General features: G+C 37.3%; 1 protein-coding gene across 1 annotated transcript in view; it reads left to right on the top strand.

Moving 5' to 3' along the window:
• The window catches only part of LOC126183362 (EF-hand domain-containing family member B), a 395,037-nt gene that overhangs the window by 259,657 nt on the left and 115,156 nt on the right, over positions 1-20,224 (top strand). Inside the window, exon 4 of the mRNA XM_049925285.1 lies at positions 10,787-10,916. Coding sequence (XP_049781242.1) covers positions 10,787-10,916 — 130 coding nt within the window. The remainder of the gene's footprint in view (positions 1-10,786; positions 10,917-20,224) is intronic.

Raw genomic sequence — 20,224 nt, 5'->3', positions numbered from 1 at the left:
TTACTATGGAAAATTTTATGTAACCTGTGTCTGATTTTTATTTCTTTCCAAAATTCTCTCTTCAATTTTTGCATTTTTGCTTTACTTGCTCCCTGTTGTGATTCATGCAAATAGAAGATACAGACAACTAGTTTTTATGACTAATAACAATATCATAGAAATTTCTTACTATAACAGTGGTTAAACTTTCAACTGGTGCCCTTTAGTTGTGGCACTTAGGTCGCCAGTTGTATTACAATAAACAAATAAAAAAAGTATAAATGGAAAAAATTAAAGTATAGTATAATGCATTATTAGTAAATGCTCTGCATATACAAAATTGTGCTATTTGGACTTTGTCTCTTACATTTCGATTGTAGATGCAGGCAGCTGACTCCAAGAACACCAGTGCATCTCAAAAAATGAAGAAAATCCTCCCAACTTGGGTCCACATCACTTCAATAAAAATATTTAATACAGTTGTTAAGTCTTCTCTTATTCAGAATCACATATAATACATAACACTCCTAGCATGTCATACTTTGAGTTATCTTTCTACATATGAGAGAGAGAAACAAAATCATGTACTGTACAAATAAAAATGAATGATGTTTCTTGTTCATTTGTCTGCACCTTATTGTGCATTCATAATTAATGTCTTCAATGACAGTTATGGTTGATCGCTATTTCATTTTTATTTTGAATGAATTTTAACTTTACAATATCTGGGGGGTCTTACACTATGTACCTACACAACATACATGATTCACATATAAGCAGTAAAGACAGTAAGCTATATCAATTTGCAGATGACACCAGCAGCTTAATTACACGAAGTAGCAATATTCAAATATGGTGTAGTGTTTTGGGGAAATTGTGGAGCTAGTCAGAAATCAGTTAGATTGCAGAAAAATATTATCAGATTAATGGAAGGGTTAGATCAAAGATCACCATGCAAGCCACTATTTAGAAAAAATAAAATACTACTACTTCCATGTATTTATATACTTGAAAAGGTAATTATTATAAAAGAAAAACTAAACAGTGACAGTTCAAGCATCACCTATAATGAATCTGTACATAGCTACCACACAAGACAAATAAATGATCTACATGTACAACAGACAAACACAGCACTATTACAGAAAGGCATACTCCACCCTGACATCAAATTGGACAATGCACTATCCAAATCCACAAAAATAATAATGGACTTACACAAGTCCAAATCAACTGTGAAGGATTACTAGTTATGCACTGCTTCAGTACAGTAAGGGAATACCTTTGTTGTTGATGTGGTCTTCAGTCCTGAGACTGGTTTGATGCAGCTCTCCATGCTACTCTATCCTGTGCAAGCTTCTTCATCTCCCAGTATCTACTGCAACCTACATCCTTCTGAATCTGCTTAGTGTATTCATCTCTTGGTCTCCCTCTACGTTTTTTACCCTCCACACTGCCCTCCAATGCTAAATTTGTGAATACCTAGAAAAACAAAACTGCCTCATTGATTAAGACTGTTTCTATAAAATGTGTAGAGTTTTGCATAATTTTATCTTTTGTTAAAATGATGTCAGAAAAGAAAAGAAAAAAATCAAGGAATGTGTATTGTAATTAATGAATGGTCCAATATCTTTTGTACACTAAACAATCCTAGAGTCTCAGGACTAATAAATAAAAATAAAAAATAAATTTAGGAGATTAGATGGATAGATTGAATAACTAATAAGTAGTTACTTAATGAAATTGAGAAAAAAAGAAATTTATGGCACAACTTGACTAAATGAAGAGACTGGTTGACTAGACAATTCCGGAGGCATTAAGGAACAGTCTACTCAATAATGGAAGGAAGTTTTTAGGGTGAAAACTGTAGAGGGATACCAAAGTTTGAATGCAGTAAGCTGGTTGAAAAGTTGGTTGTTGCAGTATTATGCAGAGCTGAAAGGACTTTCACAGGATTGAATAGTGTGGTGAGCAGTATCAAACCAGTCTTCAGATTAAATGCCACAACAACGTAGGTAATTGTGTTGAACTTTTTGTTTAATTTAACTTTGCATACCATGGGGGCCTATGTATTTTAAATAAATCTTATAATTTACATGTATGTTTAACTTCATAGTGAGATTTGCTTTCTTTTCAGTCATCTGTTTTTACTCTAAAATGTTATTAGTGTATGATAGCCTATGATTGTCGCATTCTGTACTGTTTCTTTCTTTATCATTTGATAAAATATAGTCAATCACATTTGTAGTACCATTTGGTCATTGCTAACAAGGAACCCCTTGAGTGAGAGGTTGCAAGTTTTCGGTCTTTAGTAAGAGTCACTTAAAAGTGTTGTGTTAACACTTATGACAGGAAAAATACTGGCTACAAGTGACTCATCATGTGCATCAGGAGAGCAACAGGAAATGAGTGTCCGGAACATGTAGAGATCAGTCTTCTGTGGGATTTATGTGTTACACTTCACAAAATGGACATCATTAAGATTCAAGAAATGTTTAAAACAAACCATTAACTTGCCCCATAAACACCAAATGAAAAATTATGCATCATAGTGATCATGAAGGTTCACACCATTAAGATTGAAGGTGAACTCCTTGGGAGTTACAAACTGTGCAGGACATTCAGCTAGGTATTCGCTCTTAAAGAATGCATATAGTATCATATTATTGGTGTAATGGGGTCATGACAACTGATGAAATGTGATGGCATGCAATTGAATGTGAAATAGATTGTTATGGAGCTTATTGCAGAATTGGCTATGTGTTAAGGTGTAGCTGAAGAAAAAACAAACATCCAGGGGCTGAAATCATCTAGTTGTTCCAGGTGGTAACAATTGCAATGTCACATACTTTTCAGAAGGGTTATTTTACTCTAAAGAAGTATGATTTTTATATGCAGGCTAGGAATCAAGCAAAAGCCAGTTATTTTGACCAGCTGTTGGCCAAAAGCAGTGCTCATGCCATAGTTGTAGTTCTCTTTCATCATTTTCCCACTCTTGCTTGCTGTGATGTTAATATTCCCTACTGCTCTTGCGAGATCACACACATGAGAAGGAATCTTAGAGGGTGGAGCACCTCCACCCTCTTGCAGCACAATAAAAAACTTTTCAGCCGATTTACCACCCAGATTAACAGTTGACTTAATTTTGTAGGAATTTATTAAGGCATTGATATTAGTTTATCTTGATACAATTCTCTTGGTACGTCTTATTTCCAGGGTTTCTTTCACATGCATTTCCTCTTCAAATTCTGATTGGTCAGAGTTGAACACAAATTCCTTACTGAATGATGGGATATGTTTGTTTATCTCATTTAAAAATTTTTGGGCTGATTCCACAGTTTTTATGCATTGGGCGGTTGACACTTTGTTTGAAATTGTCTTACAATACTGTAGCACTGTTTGAAGTTATACAACCATCCACTGCTTCCCTTGAAATCATAGGTACTTAATGTTGAGCACAATTTGATGTGCATAAAATGGCAGGCTACTATCATAGACAACGCTGCAAATTATATTGAGCATCCTTGAAATGCACAAACACCAGTTTTTGTAACAAGTGCACCTTGCCCTCCCTACAATATCCACAGTTTTCTTGTGCACAACATGGTCATATTGCTGTGGACTTATTGAAGATCTGATCATAATTTTTTTTTTTTTTTTTTTTTTTTTTAAAGTATACTGCAGATGATTTTCTGTGTCCATAATTATGTTTAGTATCCTTCTCTTGGACAATGGGATTTGTGGCTTCATGTCCAACAAGAATGATGAACTATATTGTTCAATACCTGTTTCAGTGTAACTTTCACTTGTTAAGGACATATTGTCATCGCTGTACTTTTCATGTGCATTATCCGCACATTCGAGCATACACAACACTGCACATTTCACTGACCCATCTGGCAGAAATGCTAATATTTCATCTGTCACTTCTTTTTCACTCTGCAAAATTCCTTGGGTGCTTTCCAACAAAATGTCAACTTCCACAACTGTTGTTTAGATATAAAGCAATGTTTGCTTTGTTATCAGTACCATTGCTCTGCTTTGTACCAACACAACTAGCACTGTAGTTCTGTTGTGAGTTACTCATTGACTAAGCAGTTCAACTATGCTTCATAGCCTCATGCTGTGTTCACCATTGGATACCTCCAGTCCCACCCCCTGTTGTCACTAGCAGCCAATATTATGGTCGCATGGTAGACAAAATATGGAGCATCAAATGGGGTTTCTTGTAAGTGCATTTTCTATTTCTTTTCTTTGTGAAGAATATTCTCAGGAAAACATTTCAAATTCCATTAACGTATAACCTCTCTTCAGCTATGGTATCATACTTCAAATTTCTCGCTAAAGATTCATTCTTTGGTTTCTTCCCTCCTCTTACATTAAAATCCCTTATGCTCACACTGTGTCCATGAAGTATGACTAAACTGACAATAATATGAACATTAGAAAATGGAACACTTCTACTAATTTTTATTTAGAGACAATACATTGCTAGCTGTCAATATCTAAAGACAGATTAGTAGAGTTCAAAGAGAAGTTAAAACAATATCAAATGGGATGTAGCTGGATTATCAGAAGAGCAGTGAAGAAGACAAATTAAAAAAGAAGAAAATCACCAATCTGAATTTGAATTAGGACTTCTGATTTTACTATCGAGGAACAGAGCAGAGAGAAACTTCAGGTAAATGGTTTGAAGGTACCGCAAGAAGTGGTGGTGAAAAACTATATGAAAATTTAGTCATGTGGAAAACACAAAAAATTTGTCTATGCAGTCAGTGAAAAAAAGTATTGTGGTTCAACCTGGGATATGGTATTGCTATGCAGTCAGTGCAAAAAAAGTATCGTAGTTGGACCTTGAAAATATTGCTGTGAAATTAATGTAAGAAACTATGATGAAGTTATCACAAGATCAAAGTCAAGTGAAAAAAATTGTACTGTGGCAAACTGAAGGAAAAAAAAGAAAAAAAAGAAAGGAAAGAGAGAGAGAGAGAGAGAGAGAGCCTTCACCTGAACTTCAAAAAATATCAGCTACCAGTGGCGTACACAAAACAGACAAAGCAAGGACTACAGCAGAAACCTTGGAAAATCAAAGTAAGTGTGTCAAATATGTTTAATGCCCAATGTGATTCTGCAAACAATGCTGTTCAGAAATGTCTGAGACCAGTAACTAATGATAAACAGCAGATGCTGAGCACTGTAAAATTTAGAATCTTCAAATGCTAATCAATGAAATGCCATTTTAAAAATAGTGACCAACTTAAAGTCTGCAAAAAAGAACAACATTTCTGTTTCGTTCTGATTTTTGCTGATGGTCATGGTTGTTATGTGGTGGAAAAGGTGGCAGACACACAAAAAAACTTAAGTATGCTGGTTGTTATAAAGCGAGGAGCTGGTAAGATGTGACAAACTCTATTTTAAAAGACATGAAAAACTGGACTGCAAAGACTATGACAGAATTTGTGCAAGTGCAAAAGATGTTGCAACAGATAAGGGTAGTGAACTCATCACAGTTCTTGAAAGTGTGTTATTCAAATTAAGTAACACAACTTTAGCTGTTGTAAATAAAGCACACAGATACAACATACCTCCTTCGTCATGAGTAAATAAGTTATAGGAAAAGCAAACAGAGAGATAAATGGAATGTGCAGGAAATTTCTTTATGAGGGCTTAGTAGAAGTAAGCATGTTACATAGATCCACACATACCAGCCGTGGCCATCATGTAAGTTACAGGAGCAAACAGTTCTTGGCAAAAGAATTCTGTAGTTAAGTAAACTTGAGCTAAAGGAGTCACAATATACTCTGGGCAATTTTATCACAAAGAAAGAATCTAATTCTTACAAAAAGAGTGAATAATAAATATTTTCTGGAAAGCAGTTTGTATCACAAAAAATGTGACACAGAACTAAAATGTTAACACACACTAAAGATTGCACACCAGAATGTGCAGTCATTAACAAAGAACAGTGATGAAAAAAACACACTTCTCACGAGGGAACGGAGGGGTGTTTCAGTTTTATGTTTTTGCAAACTTGGTTATAAGACAGTCTGTTGCTATAGAACAGAATCACAATATCTAGGAACTTGTATTTAGTGGGAGAATAAGTAACAGTGTGCCCATAAATTATCTTTACAACTTAAGACTTTAATAACTTTAAAACTGTACTAGATATTAAGAAACGGTTTTCAGCATGTGATAAGATAACTCATGAAGTTTTTTTATACCTTCCAGGTTATGCAATTTTGGCACAAAATTGAACTTGAACACCTGAGAAAATGTTGATGCCATGGGAGAAAGCTCAGAGTTTGGTCTGGCTCATACAGACAGTATCTGATATCCAAGTGCAACAAAACTTTTTTACACAATATGGAGGGCATCCACAGTCCTGACTGACTATAAAGGCTTAGCTAACATCATTTATGGAGACAGATAGCGTTATCCATAAAAAAGGACAGGTCACCCATTTGTTTCAGATGGTAATGTGGGATAAGGTACAGCATGCATTGCAAGGAGTCACAAAATTGGTATGTGTGGCGGCCAGAGAGTTGGAAATGAGATGATCAACAGTGCACATTGTCTTGCATAAGAGGTTACGGCTGTATCTCTATCTCTACAAGATGCAGCTTCTTTAGGCATTAAAACCTATAGACCAATCTTGGCACAAACAATTTATAGTGGATATGCTAGGCAAGATTGAAGCAATGTTTCATATATCTGACAAACTGAATCATCATAATGTTAAGGGTTCACAGCACCCTCATGTTACACATGAAATTGAAAGAGACAGTCCCAAGGACAATGTTTGGTGTGGAATGATGCACAGTTGCATCATTGGTCCGTTCCTTTACAGCAGTAAGCAGTAGTGTGTATCTGGACATGTTACAAGAGTTTCATGTGCCACAATTGGAATACCTGCAACATGATGATATATTCCTGCAGGACTGGGCACCACCCCACTGGACCCTAAATGTCTGTCAGTTTCTATATGAAAAGTTTCTGGATAGGTGGATTGGACCAGATGGTCCAACTGGATGACTGCAATGATTCTCTGACCTCACACCATCAGACATCTTCCTGTGGGGTATTGCAAAGCATCTAGTGTTCTGAACCAAGGGTAGTGACCTGCAGGAGGAAGGCATGCTTTTGCAATGCATTTGAACACATCACCATGGAGATCTTCAGTCATATATGGAGAGAAATGAAATTCTGACCAGACATTATCCATGCCACTAAAGCTGCACGCATTGACTAGTGTGAATGAGGAAACAAAACTTTATGAGTAATCTTACCACATGTTGAAAATCATTTGTTAATATCTAGTATAATTTTAAAGGTACAAAGTCTTAAGTTGTAAAGATTTTATGTGTGTACAGACCTCCTAATGTGAATATAAGTGCTTTTTTCCAAACAACTTGGCCTTGCTCTAGATATACTCAACATTTCTTTGAAAACGGTGATACTCAGTGAAGATTTTAACACTGATTCTCTGTGGCAGAGCTCTCACATAAAACAATTGTAACTATTATAAATCCCTATAAACTGCATGTGACAGTTAGTTCTCCAACACATACAACAAAGACTTGTGCCATTCTCCTTGATTAGCTATGTGTAGAGGTCTGAGCAGATAAGAAAAAAGGATTCTGCATCCACAAGACTTTTACCTACATCTCCACACGTTCTTTGTCAGCATCAACAGATATTAAAGTTTTGGAAAGCAATTTCAGTTGCCATTGCTCTGACAAAAAGGTTGTGCCCAGCCTGAATGTTTCTCTGGAGAAGTCTGCACTCAGCTTTGATGCAAATTAAGGGCAGATATATTTGAATGACAGTTTTTTTTAATGTAACTGTGACACAAAAGAATTTATTTCTTTTTATGTAGAAAGCCATTCAGTGTGAGTGAATTTTGTACCTGATTTTTAACATTTTAGAAAGGTTCTCATGATTTAGATAACAATATTTTAATACAAAATGGCTTCCCATATTCTTGATACATTCAGCAGATAATAGCAGTCCGCAGCTGATGGTCTAATGGCTAGCGTTGCTGCCTCTGGATCACGGGGTCCCGGGTTCGTTTCCTGATGTGTTGGGGATTTTCTCTGCCAGGGGACTGGGTGTTTGTGTTGTCCTCCTCATTTCATCATCATCATCATCATCATCATCATCATCATTTGTGAACATGGGAACATGGTGAGATTGGACTGTGTAAAGATTAGGACTTTGTACAGGCACTGATAACCATGCAGTTGGGCACTGCCCAAACCAACCATCATCATCAAATAATAGCACACTGACATAATTTTTGCAAATTTTTCTGTGGGTAATGTACTAGCCTCCTTGAAACTTTCACATATTAACTGAAATTTTCTTACTTAAATTATATTTTTCTCATCCGAAGATATCTCTGAAAATACCTGATTATCGAAACCTATTTTTCTGATAATACATTTCATTATTTTATATCCATTTCGTAATATTGATCTTGTGCCATGAAAATTAGTAATCACAACTGTCAACTTTAACAATCTAAAAATAAATTTAGAGTATACATAAAATTGTTATGCTTCAGTTTTGATGCAAACAAAATTTTTGTCTTCATTTGTAATTTTTCTAATCTTATTATCAATAATGAAGTCAATTTCATGCAAGTAACAGGAAGTAACTATTTTTCAGTGTCAAAAGTTGCAGTCTCTGTTATTAAACATTAGGCATACAAATCTTCATGTAAATAATGATTTTCAGAAAACAGTATGTAAACTAAATCTGAAAACCAGTGTGAATTAAGACAATCATGTTTATACTAATTTGGACTATATCCTCCTCCAGAAAGTAGTGCAAGCTGGGTTTTAATATATACACAAATTTCTGGCACCAAGTGCATCGGAGTGGGTTTAGCATCTATTGTGTTTGGTATGTGTTGCTCCCATGTTGATTATGTTCTTTGTATGGCTCAAGCAAGTTGCACAATGTTTATTATGTCAAATATGTGATGATAAATTGTGTTTCCAGAACATGCAAACAAAGAACAAATTGGTTGAAAGCAATATAATGTCCCAGCAACTTGTCATTTAAGCGACCCGGGACAAAATCTTTTCAATAGTTCATAGAGGAACAAAGGAGCCAGGCCTAACACTGAGATCAACTTCACAAGTCAATTATTATTTACCTGCACTTTAATGCATTTGCTCTTAGTGCATATTTCAACATTTTTCAATCTATAATATTTGTACTTTGTTATTTATGGACATTTAAGTAAGGGATGTGCATTATAAATGGGAAGTAAAATAAAGTTCTGGCACAAGTTGTCATATGTTGCATATTGTTAAATGTTGGCCACATAATTGGTCACCACAATGACAAATTGTATGAACATGTTCCAAGTGTTGCATCATATACTTGTAAATATACTTAACACAAATGTTGATAGATTCACCGATTTTTACCAAACATTATTTATGGCATATATGATTAACAAATTGCTGTGAGATTATGAAATGAAAATTCCAAAGAATACCTTGTCTTGGATTAGCCTAGTTATCATATTGTGGTAGCTTTTCAAAGTTGTGCAATTTAGCTCTGTTACTGCAAAAGAAACATTAAGTTGCTGTAAGGTAGCTGCTCGTAGGATGGAAATAGAATGCACATTTAAAAGTGTGCAAAACCAGGAAGAATAACATGTTGCCATCTTTAGTATCACCAGTTGTTAATAATGCAATACCCTTCTACAGGGCACTGAACAGTGTAACTTATATAGTGGTACTCCATCCTCTGAAATAAGGAAAGAAATTTAATTGTTAACTTTAATTAACTGTCTCACAGCAGTTCATGTTCCATAAAAAAAGTAGACCTCTGGTAGTGAACAATCAAATGGGTAGGCACACTGCGGAGAATTGTCGCTAGCTGTGAACAATCAAATGGGCTGGCGCAGCAAAGCCTTGTGATCTGTCAGCCTTTCCTTACATGACTGCCAAACTCATTCATGTAGCATCAGCCAGAACTTACTTCACAAACTGCATGAAAATATAATGTTGTGGCAATACATAGTCACTAGGTGCAGGTACCTCAGTTGCAACTAAAGTGCTTGTAGCCAAAAGCTAATAATGGAAATAGGCTTCCATTTTATGTGTATCCTGTTAACATTCCAAGAATCCCCAAAGACTTCAGGTTTTCAGATAACTTTACATCAGGCTTGCAGTGCTGATTTATTGCACACAGCCAACAAAATTTTAGGAAAAGCTTGTAATAAGATTGATATTGTCCTTTAATTTTTAACCAAAGAACAATTATGGCTGATACCCACAGATAACTTGTGGATATCCACAACTGTGCATCATTTTATCTGCAAAGTAACTATTACTGTGGATATCCACATCAGCACAGACAAATATGGACAAGTGTATTTCAGAAAATTCTGATACTGACTCCAATTAATAATCATTCCTGTAAAACAACATTTTGACCAGAGTGCAGAATGTTATCCATAAAGGGAGTTACAGTCAGATAAATATTGAATATGTTCAGTACTGAATTAGTGGAAATTTTTTATCCATTTTCAAGCCTAACTTTGAAATAACTTTTCAAAAATAGGAAAGTAATTTCCAGAAGTACAGACAGATTCAAAAACTGAGTTACATATTATATTAGGTTGTTCATATATTGTTCTTAGAACAAACCTGTCTTAAATTTTTATACTGAAGAATTATAGAGACCTATTAGAGCTACAAAAGTTGTTAAAGTTAAATTATATGTTATTCTGGAAATAGTGAATGCCATGTCTGACTATAGGGTTAGCAACTCTATTATTTTGCAGATGTTACTGCTGGTGAAACTATAAACCCTCCAAAGTCACCTGGCCAAGTTATGTTTGAAAATTCCTTAGGTCATGAGTTGTATGTTAAGACCCACATGTCTTATGCTCCGGGTGAACAAGTGAATCGAAAGTAAGTTTCTCTGCATTCTATTACTTCTTTTGTTTTCTCTTAAAGTTCTAAGTAATATACACTGCCAGAAAAAAAAATCTGTCACCCTTCTGGAGGTTTTCAGTTCACTCAGGATTTATTGTTGCAACAGTGCATATGGAGTACATGAAATGATTACATTTACAGACCAATGGCACAAGCAGTCCAGGTCTAAGGTACCTAGTAATTGACCCATGGTGAAATACCCACATTAGTACATCATGTAGCCTCCAAGGGCAGCAATGCAAGTGCTGACACTGGCAACCAGTTGATTGCACACATGACAAATAGTGTCCTAAGATACATTATACCACACCTGCTCCACCTGTTCATATAGTTTTGTGAGAGTTGTTAGTTGATGGGTTGCACGAGCCACTTCTTATCCCATCACATCCCATATGTGCTCAACTGGAGACAAGTCCAGAGATCATGTTGGCCACAGAAATTACTGCACATCTTGCAGAGCACATTGAGTTTCATGGGTGGGCAGTGTTTGGGTGAGCCTTATCCTGTTGAAATCACACATGACCTTCCTGTTGCAAGAATAACAAAAGAATGGGTGTAACAATATTCTGAATGTGCCAAGCACTGGTTAGTGTCCCATCCAGAAACACCAAATGTGAATGAGAGATGTAGCTTATTGCAACCAAGACCATAAGGCTTGGGGTGGGGTCAGTGTGTCATGGAGGAATGCATTCTGTGAAGTGGCACTCAACAGGTTTACACTTGCATTCACGCAGAATCTCTTTTCATCACTGAAGACCATGATGATGCGCCATTCCATGTTCCAAGCGATCCATTGATGACACCGGTGCACATTGATGCTGTGGTGGAAGATAGGCTGGAGGTGCACATGTCCATAGCGCCAGTGCTAATAACTGGTTTGCAACAGATTGTGTTGACATGACTGGGCTAACGAGCCCTTTTATTTGTGCTATGGTATCTGTATGCTCTGCCACTGCTGCCCCTTACAATACAATGATCCTGGCAGGTGTCTGTGTTGCATGGATGTTAGAACCTTGTCTATGGGTGTGAGAATGTTCACATGACCACTGATACCAGCATTGCTGCACATCTGATGCAGCACAGCCAACTTGCATGACAGTTCGCTGAAAGGGCCATCCTGCCATATGGAAGTTCACAATTTGACCTCTTTCAAACTCTCTCAGTTGGCTGTAGGAAGCACAAGTGTGTGTTCATTGCATTGTTGCCTGCTTGCTTCAAACTTTAGCACCACATTGAGCCATCTGGCTGTGAACATTCCCTATTAAAGGATAGACACAGATGGTAGCTATCTGTTGGCAGGCAAAATTAAAATCATTACTTCTCTATCCCTGAGGTGGCATAAACAATCATCGGATCAATATCAACATGGTCTTTCAAGATGAAGCAATTTTTTTTTTCTGGCAGTGTATATATGATACCACTCACTGTTTTATTTACTATTCGTGTAAAGTTTTTGCAAAAGAAATCATATATCATAAATTGTTAATTTATCTAAATTATGTTAATTTATCAAAAAGAATAATCTTCAGGGATATAGAACAAGTTGATGTGTACATTCACAAAAGAGAAGTAACTCTGTAATGGGTTTCAGTGCTTAGTGTTCAGTGATCTGTCTTCACAACAGATGCTGATAATTTATTTTAAGTAAGCTGAGTTGAATATCTCATCCATATCTAGAGTTATAAAATATTATGCATTTTATTATTTCGTTGATGACCTCATTGCCTTCTGTGAGATATGATACTATTTCTGATATGAAGGAACATTAACTGGTGAAAGGATTGTGTTATTCAGGTGGCTTCCAATTACTGTTCAATGAAATAAAGGTTACGAAGTTTACTAATATTTTCACATACTGAATGATTAACAAAAGATACTTCTGTCCTCGCCAGCATTACAAGAACATGTTATCCCCATTTGTAACAGCTCTTCTGACAAGTTTAAAAATTTCTTGGATTCAGAAGTTTGTTGGTGATTTTCTTAAACTTTATCATGCATTGTTGAAGGCTACATTTTACTCTTAGTTAAAGTAAACCTGTGCCTGTCCTTTCATGTATAATATGGAACTGTGTGCACAATAATACACACTACTCAAAAGAAATGATGACAACTCAAGATGGTTACATCATTACTTCATGCAGAACAGTTGATTCTCAAACATTGCTGATATTGCTGCTCCATTTCAAAATAAAGAATGAACATTACTGCTGCATTTTCAATTATGCAAAAATACACCAGTGTTTATACAATTCTGACCAAATTCCCCAAATGGTATTAAATACATTCAAAAAATTAGATACGTGGTTTGATTTAAATGGGTTAAAATTAAAACATGGAAAAGAGTCAGTTAAAGCAGTTTAAAACAAAACAAGCACAATTAAATGACATTCAGACCAGTCACAGAAACCAGGATTTGCAGGAAGCTAGCTGTGTGAAATATCTAGGAATGCAACTGGAGAAAAATCTATCATGGGCCTCACATACATAGTACCTTGCAGATAAATTATATAGCCTAGCATTTGCAATGAGGGTATTGTACAATGCTACCAGTGTGTGCATAAGAGTAGTAGTATATCACAGCTTCTTTGAGTCAGTAATAAGATATGGAATTGTATTTTGGGGAACTCAAACCATATGTGTCGAATGTTAAAACTTCAGAAAACCATCATTAGAAAAATGCACAAAGTAGGGTGAAGAAAGTCATGTCACCCACTCCTAAAAAATCTAAGTATATTAAGTGTTCCCCACTATACATCTATGAGCTGATTGTCTTTGTGCACAGTAACCCTAATTTATTTGTAGCAAATCATTTTCAACCTGATTACAACAGTAGGAATCAAAATAATTTTATGCTGCTCACCCACCATTTAAAACTTTATGCTCAAACTCCACATTATATGGGTACAAAAATTTATAACAAAGTGAAAGGAAGACAATTGCTCAGCATAAATTTAGAAACAATCAGAAAAGCCTTATATGATAAACTAGTGCAGAAATGTTACTATTTAGTTGAAGAATTCATGAACGACAACCTGAAAATTTGAGCAGGCAAGTAGAAGTACTTAGTACTGTTCATTTTTAAAAGATTTTTGCCTTTGAAGAAAAATTATTAATTGCTTAATCCATTAATTATTCCATACAGTATATTATATTACTCATATTATAAGGAAAATTGTAAACCAATTTTTGTGTTTTGACGAGTCTCCTATACATTAAGTCAATGACTTGGAATTGTATGTTATGAGACAATAAACTTCTATTCTATTCAGGGTTACTAACTGCTGCAGAAAACCCTTCTCCAGTAGATTCGAAATAATTTGGTTCTGCTTACTTTAACAAATGTTTCTACATAGTCAGTAAAAAGCACTACAACGAGGTATGTCAAGTATTCACTTTTTTATTAACTTTGTTGTGTCGAAAACACAACCTTTGCAAAATCTCTCTTTACAGAAACTTCAGTGCATCATTTGTAACTGCTTCCAGCATTACTCCTACTCTTCTGTACTATCTTTTTAGAAATATTTTACATGCAATATGCAGCAAGCTTATATCCCTGTATAATATGAGGTGGCATCAAAAGCATTTTCCTTCCATGAGTGGAGTCATATTTTAAAGATAGGAAACTGAGAGTCACATTAACAAATTATACTATAACTATGAAACTAATTTCAAAGTGGGGAAACATTCAGTGTGGTGGTGAACTGCAAGATTTGGTACTTGACCCAATATGCGCTGATGGTGCTAACTGACAAAGAGTCGAAACACATCAGTTACAAGCACATCCAGAAGAATAATGGAACAAGCCTACAAGTAGATCACAGCAACCAATGTATCATTTAATTTTGTGAAGATTCACATTATTTATTCATCCCAACAAGATTAGGGTTATTAGGCTCTTTCTTTCATCCAATTAATCATTCTCTATGGAAAATCCAGGGTGGAATGTACCAATAGTTTGAAAACAATAGTTGCTGCTCACCATATAGTGGAGATGCTGAGTCACAAATAGGCACAACGATAAGGCTGCCAGGAAGTGAGCTTTTTGCCAACAAAGCCTTTTTTGAAAATAGACAACATACATGCAAACACTCAGCAAACGCAACTCACACACACATGAGCATAGCCCCTGGCACTCAGGTGGTGGAGGAACCCAGGGGTAAGGAGGAGGCTGTGAAGGGGAGGGGAAGGGATAACAGGGTAGGGGTGGGGGATGGTAAACTGCTGCTAGTGGGAGCATGCAGGGACAAGGTGGAGAGAGGGTAGGGCAGCTAGGTGCAGTCGGGATGTAGACAAAGGTTGGGGGAGAGGGTGAGGCAGGGGTAGCAGAAAAGGATATAAGTAAAAAGACTGGGTATGTTGATGGAATAGAGGGCTGTATAGTGCTGCAATGGGAACAAGAAAGGGGTTATATTGGTAAGGACAATGACTAATGGAAGTTGAGTCCAGGAGGGTTATGGGAACATACAATATATTGCAGAGAAAGTTTCCACCTCCGCACTTCAGAAAATCTGGCACTGGTGGGAAGGATCCAGATAGCACAGGCTGTGAAGCATCTCCACTATATGGTGAGTAGCAGCTACCCTTTTCATAAGTGTTCTCTTTATTTTACCTTACGTTCATTATGATACACATGTTATACGATGTCCTGTATCTCATGTAGAAGCCAATGCTTTAAAATAACTATGACACAAACAGTGGCCATACTAGCAACTATAGTAAAATTTAAAACAGAGTTGATACTCATTAGTGGAAAGTGTAATAAGAAAGACAGATTACTGGCAGGTAAATCTACACTGAGGACACTGGCAGCAATTGACATGAGAAATGGAAGTGGAAGTATAGAGGCAGCTCCTGTCGTGGTACGGTCCTAGCCAGTGTACTATTGGCTAACGTCGTCTCACAGCCTTCTCTGTGGCTACATTCCATGCCAATCTGCTGGCACTCAATGTTATGCCGCAATATCCCCCCACCCACCCCCCCACCCCCATCCCACCCCCCTCCCACCAATGTGACACACCATCATCATGTAGGGAGCGCAACAACGGTGGGGCATTCTGGATGATGGTCACTGCACTGGACCAGAAGCTGTGGCTGCAAGGGATGTCAAGCTTCCAGTCATATCCCGCCATCCAGCCTTCGGTCTGGCAGAAACTTCCCCAGAAAATGACCAGAAGGGTATGTGTCCACCTCCAAAAGCCAATAACAAGATGGGGCGGGCATCTGTGGCTGTGGTGTGTGTGAGTCCAGCTCCATTGGTAGGATGCGAGGAGGCAGAGGAGTCGAAACCTTTGTCTCCATAGGGTCATCCCGTGTTGTCATGATAACACCCTCTGGTGGCTGCTGTGGCCACACTGTACTCGGAATCCATGAATCTGGGGGAAGAGACACAGGCAGATCACCATGCACATGACATTGGGGAAGCTGATTGTGATGTCGGTGCTGCATACTATCTGGACCTGAAATAAGATATATGCAAGCGCCAAGTCAATGGACAATCTCAACTCATGGCCACCATCTGCTGCCACTAAAAATATCCTGTAAAAGACAATATCATGCCACACGATGCAATACTTCTGGCCTTCCTTTGGCAGCAGAAGGAAGATGGAGCACTGTCCGATGGCGGCAACCGTGAAGCAATTTCACCAGCGATGGTCCATTCATGGGTGTGAACAATAAGAGGCAAGAAACAGTTGCAATGCTTGATTACTGGTGGGTGCAGAGAGGAGTTTGGCCATCTGCTGCTTGAAGGTTCTGAAAAAAACGTTCTACTTTGCTGTTTGACTGTGGATGGATTGGTGCACTAGTTAGATGCTGTATTCCATTGCTTTCACAGAATCTTTCAAATTCATTTGATGTGAACTGAGGGCTGTTGCCTGACACTATGACTTCTGGTAAACCTTTAAGGCAGAAAGTAGAGGACAATACTTGAATTTGCTACGTAACATTGGCACAACAAAAGGAAACTTGCTAAATGAGTCAACCACAATCAACCAACGAGCATTCCAAAAAGGTTCCGCAAAGTCCATGTGGACACATTGCCATGGTCATTGCAACGTAGCCAAGCAGAGAATTTTTGTGGTGGAGCTAATTGATTTTCCAGGCATGCATGACACTGTGATGTCATATGTTCTATATGGGTGACCTTACCCTGCCAAGTGCATTGTCGAGATGCTAACTGTTTTGTATGAACAATCCCCTGGTGTCCTTGGTGAATTAACTACAATACTTCTTTTTGCAAAGCTTTAGGGATCAACACACAACTGCCATTTTGAACTAAAATCACACCTTTCTGTACAGTGAGGCTATGCTGATGTGCAGAGTATCGGTGCACAACAAAGTTCTTTATGCTGAGCAAGAAACGAGGCCAAGATGTGCGAATGTATGGTAACAAAGTGTTCACTTCTGAATCAGCTTCCATGGCCTGTGCAATTTTCCTATAGTTCAGTGTGAAAGATTGAAGCAATTCTGAATCCTGAGCATTGATGTGGCAATAAAATGCAGCAGAAGCGTCAAGTCTGTATCAGGGGTCATCAATATGATGGCTTTTGCAAATGCCAAGTACAGTTACAAACATAAAAAACATTTAGATCTTAGCCTTACAGGTAGTAGTTAAACAGTAAATTGATTCTTGTCAAAATATGTTACATCTTACACATATTATTTTTTAATACATTATTTTACAGTTCTTAAATTTAACAACCGAAAATTCATTGAGTGAATACAGACTCTTTTCAATTTAGAATTCTTTTAGTTTTGATTTGAATTGCTTTTTGTTATTGTTTTTCATGCACTCTGGCAGTTTATTATACCATATCAGTCCATTAGTATATGGGCTCTGGTCTGTTATTTTTAATCTTGTTCTTTGTCGGTAGTAATTCTCTTTGGACCTGGTGTTGTGGTCATGTATATCACTACATTTAGTTACTTCAGTTTTGTGTGAGACAAAAAAGTAATTAATTTATAAAGATACAAAGAGTATATGGTGAAGTAATTGTGTTGTCTGAAAACATCACGGCAAGATTCTTTACAGCCTAGTCGTAACCCTCTTTTTTGTAGCAATAGTACTCGGTTAAGGTGAATGCTTCTGCATTACCATGTTGAGCTGTTGGATGATGCACAATTCATACTGGTATTGAGACAACAACAAAGCCCATCATTGCAATTTTTGGGCAGTTCGTACAGGAACCGCTTTTGTTGGATGAAACAAGGACTGCAATGGCTTGTGATCTGTCATTGAGTAAGATTGTCTGCTATACAAATAGTGTTGGAATTTGGTGACACCAAACACAGTAGCCAAAGCCTTTTTCTCCATTGATTGCATTTGATGTGAAAGCAGTAGACCTGTCTTTATCACCAATTTTGTGCAAAAGTACTGCACTGATTCCATAAGAGGAAGCGTCAACTTGCAATACAACTGGTTTGTCAGGATCAAAGTGAACTAAGCATCAATCCCTGAGCAATGCATCTTTATGTTTTTGAAATGTTACTTGGCACTCATCTGTCCAAACGAAGAGGACATTTTTGAGATGCATCTGATGCTATGGAGCCATGATTTGTGCAGCATTCAAATGGCTCTGAGCTCCCAGAATTTAGAACTACTCAAACCTAACTAACCTAAGGGCATCACACACATCCATGCCCAAGGCAGGATTCGAACCTGCGACCGTAGCTGTTGCACGGTTCCAGACTGAAGCGCTTAAAACTGCTCAGCCACACTGGCCGGCACGCAGCATTCGGTATGAACTGAATATAATAGTTCATTTTCCCTAAAACTGACCACAATTCTGTGACATTGCAAGTAAATGGCAAATCCTATATGGCTAACAAATGTGACTGAAGATGATGTTCCCCTTGACTTTTTATGACATGACCAAGATACTGCAACTCAGGATTAAAGAGATCACACTTGTCCAGTCTACTCTTTAGTCCTGCATCAGATAACACACGAAACAAAGTATGCAAATTTGCAATATGTTCTTCAGGTGTATGACCTGCTATGACAATATTGTTCAAATAGTGTGAACAGTTTGGCACTTGTGCAGTCAGTTGTTCCAAACCCCGTTGGAAAATAGCAGGTGCGGAAGCAATACCGAAAGGCAAATGCAAATATTTAAACAAGCCCAAATGAGTATTTACTACACACACTTTTTGAGGTTCTTCATCAAGCAGTATTTGAAGATATGCATTGCACAAATCAGTTTTTGAAAAGTAGCGTCCAGCACCTAATCTGTCCATGAGATCCTCTAGCTGTGGCAATGGAATAAGTATCAATCACTGTTTGTGGGTTGACTGTAGACTTAAAGTCAACACAGAGGCGAATGCAACACAGAGGCAAATGAAACCTGAAGGTTTGGGGAGCAAAATCAGTGGACTTGCCCATTGAGTAGCTTGTATGGGTGCAATAGCTCTGCTATCTTGCAATTCTTTAAGTTCAGCAGCGACTTTGTCCCTGTAATGCAATGGGAACAGATCTGGCCTGCTAAATTTTGGCTGAGGATTAACTTTCAGAGTAATATGAACAACAAAATTGTTAGCCTTCTCTAAACTTTCAGAAAATACTTTTGGGAATTCTTTTAGCAAGTTAGCTACAATGTCTTGTGCATGGAATGCAGACACTGACAACAGATTGTCCTGAATGTTAAAGCCAAACAAATCAAATAATCAAATGAATCAAGACCAAGTATGTTCTCACAATCATATGATTGTAGCACCGTAATAGTCACTGTTCACATATGCGAGTGATACATGTCAGCCAAAGTACATTTTCTGGGAACAGGAATGTCTTATCCATTATAAGCCGTCAGCTGCATGCTAGTTTTAGACAGGCATGGGGAGCCTAACATTTCATATGTGTGATGATTTAGCAGTGTGACAGAGATATCTGTGTCCAACTGAAATTTCACATGTTTCCCACAAAGAAGTAATTGAACAAAACGTTTATTGCCATATCACTGAAGAAACTGCACACTTGCTAGTTTTGCGAATGTCTGTAGTAGACTTTGTATATACTGCATTAAAGACATGGGCCTTGTGACTAGATTTTTTTGAGTGGGCCAAATTCTTACGTTTGTTCCATTGCAAACATATTGACTGTACATGTATTTTCCTGCCATAAGCATAACACTGAGCTTGTCAGGATGGGCAATCTTGGCATTTGTGCCATGAATAACACTGAGGACCAGACTTAATTTTGTTTGCCTGTGTACCTACCTGCTTATGTTGTGTGGAGCATTGTTTACTCAGCGTGGTGAGTGCAAGCTGCCGCCGCTGTATGAGCTAACCTG

The sequence above is a fragment of the Schistocerca cancellata genome, chromosome 1 (assembly GCF_023864275.1).
Source record: "Schistocerca cancellata isolate TAMUIC-IGC-003103 chromosome 1, iqSchCanc2.1, whole genome shotgun sequence".
In the NCBI taxonomy this organism is placed as follows: Eukaryota; Metazoa; Arthropoda; class Insecta; order Orthoptera; family Acrididae; genus Schistocerca; species Schistocerca cancellata.
This window is presented reverse-complemented; position numbering and strand designations above follow the sequence as displayed.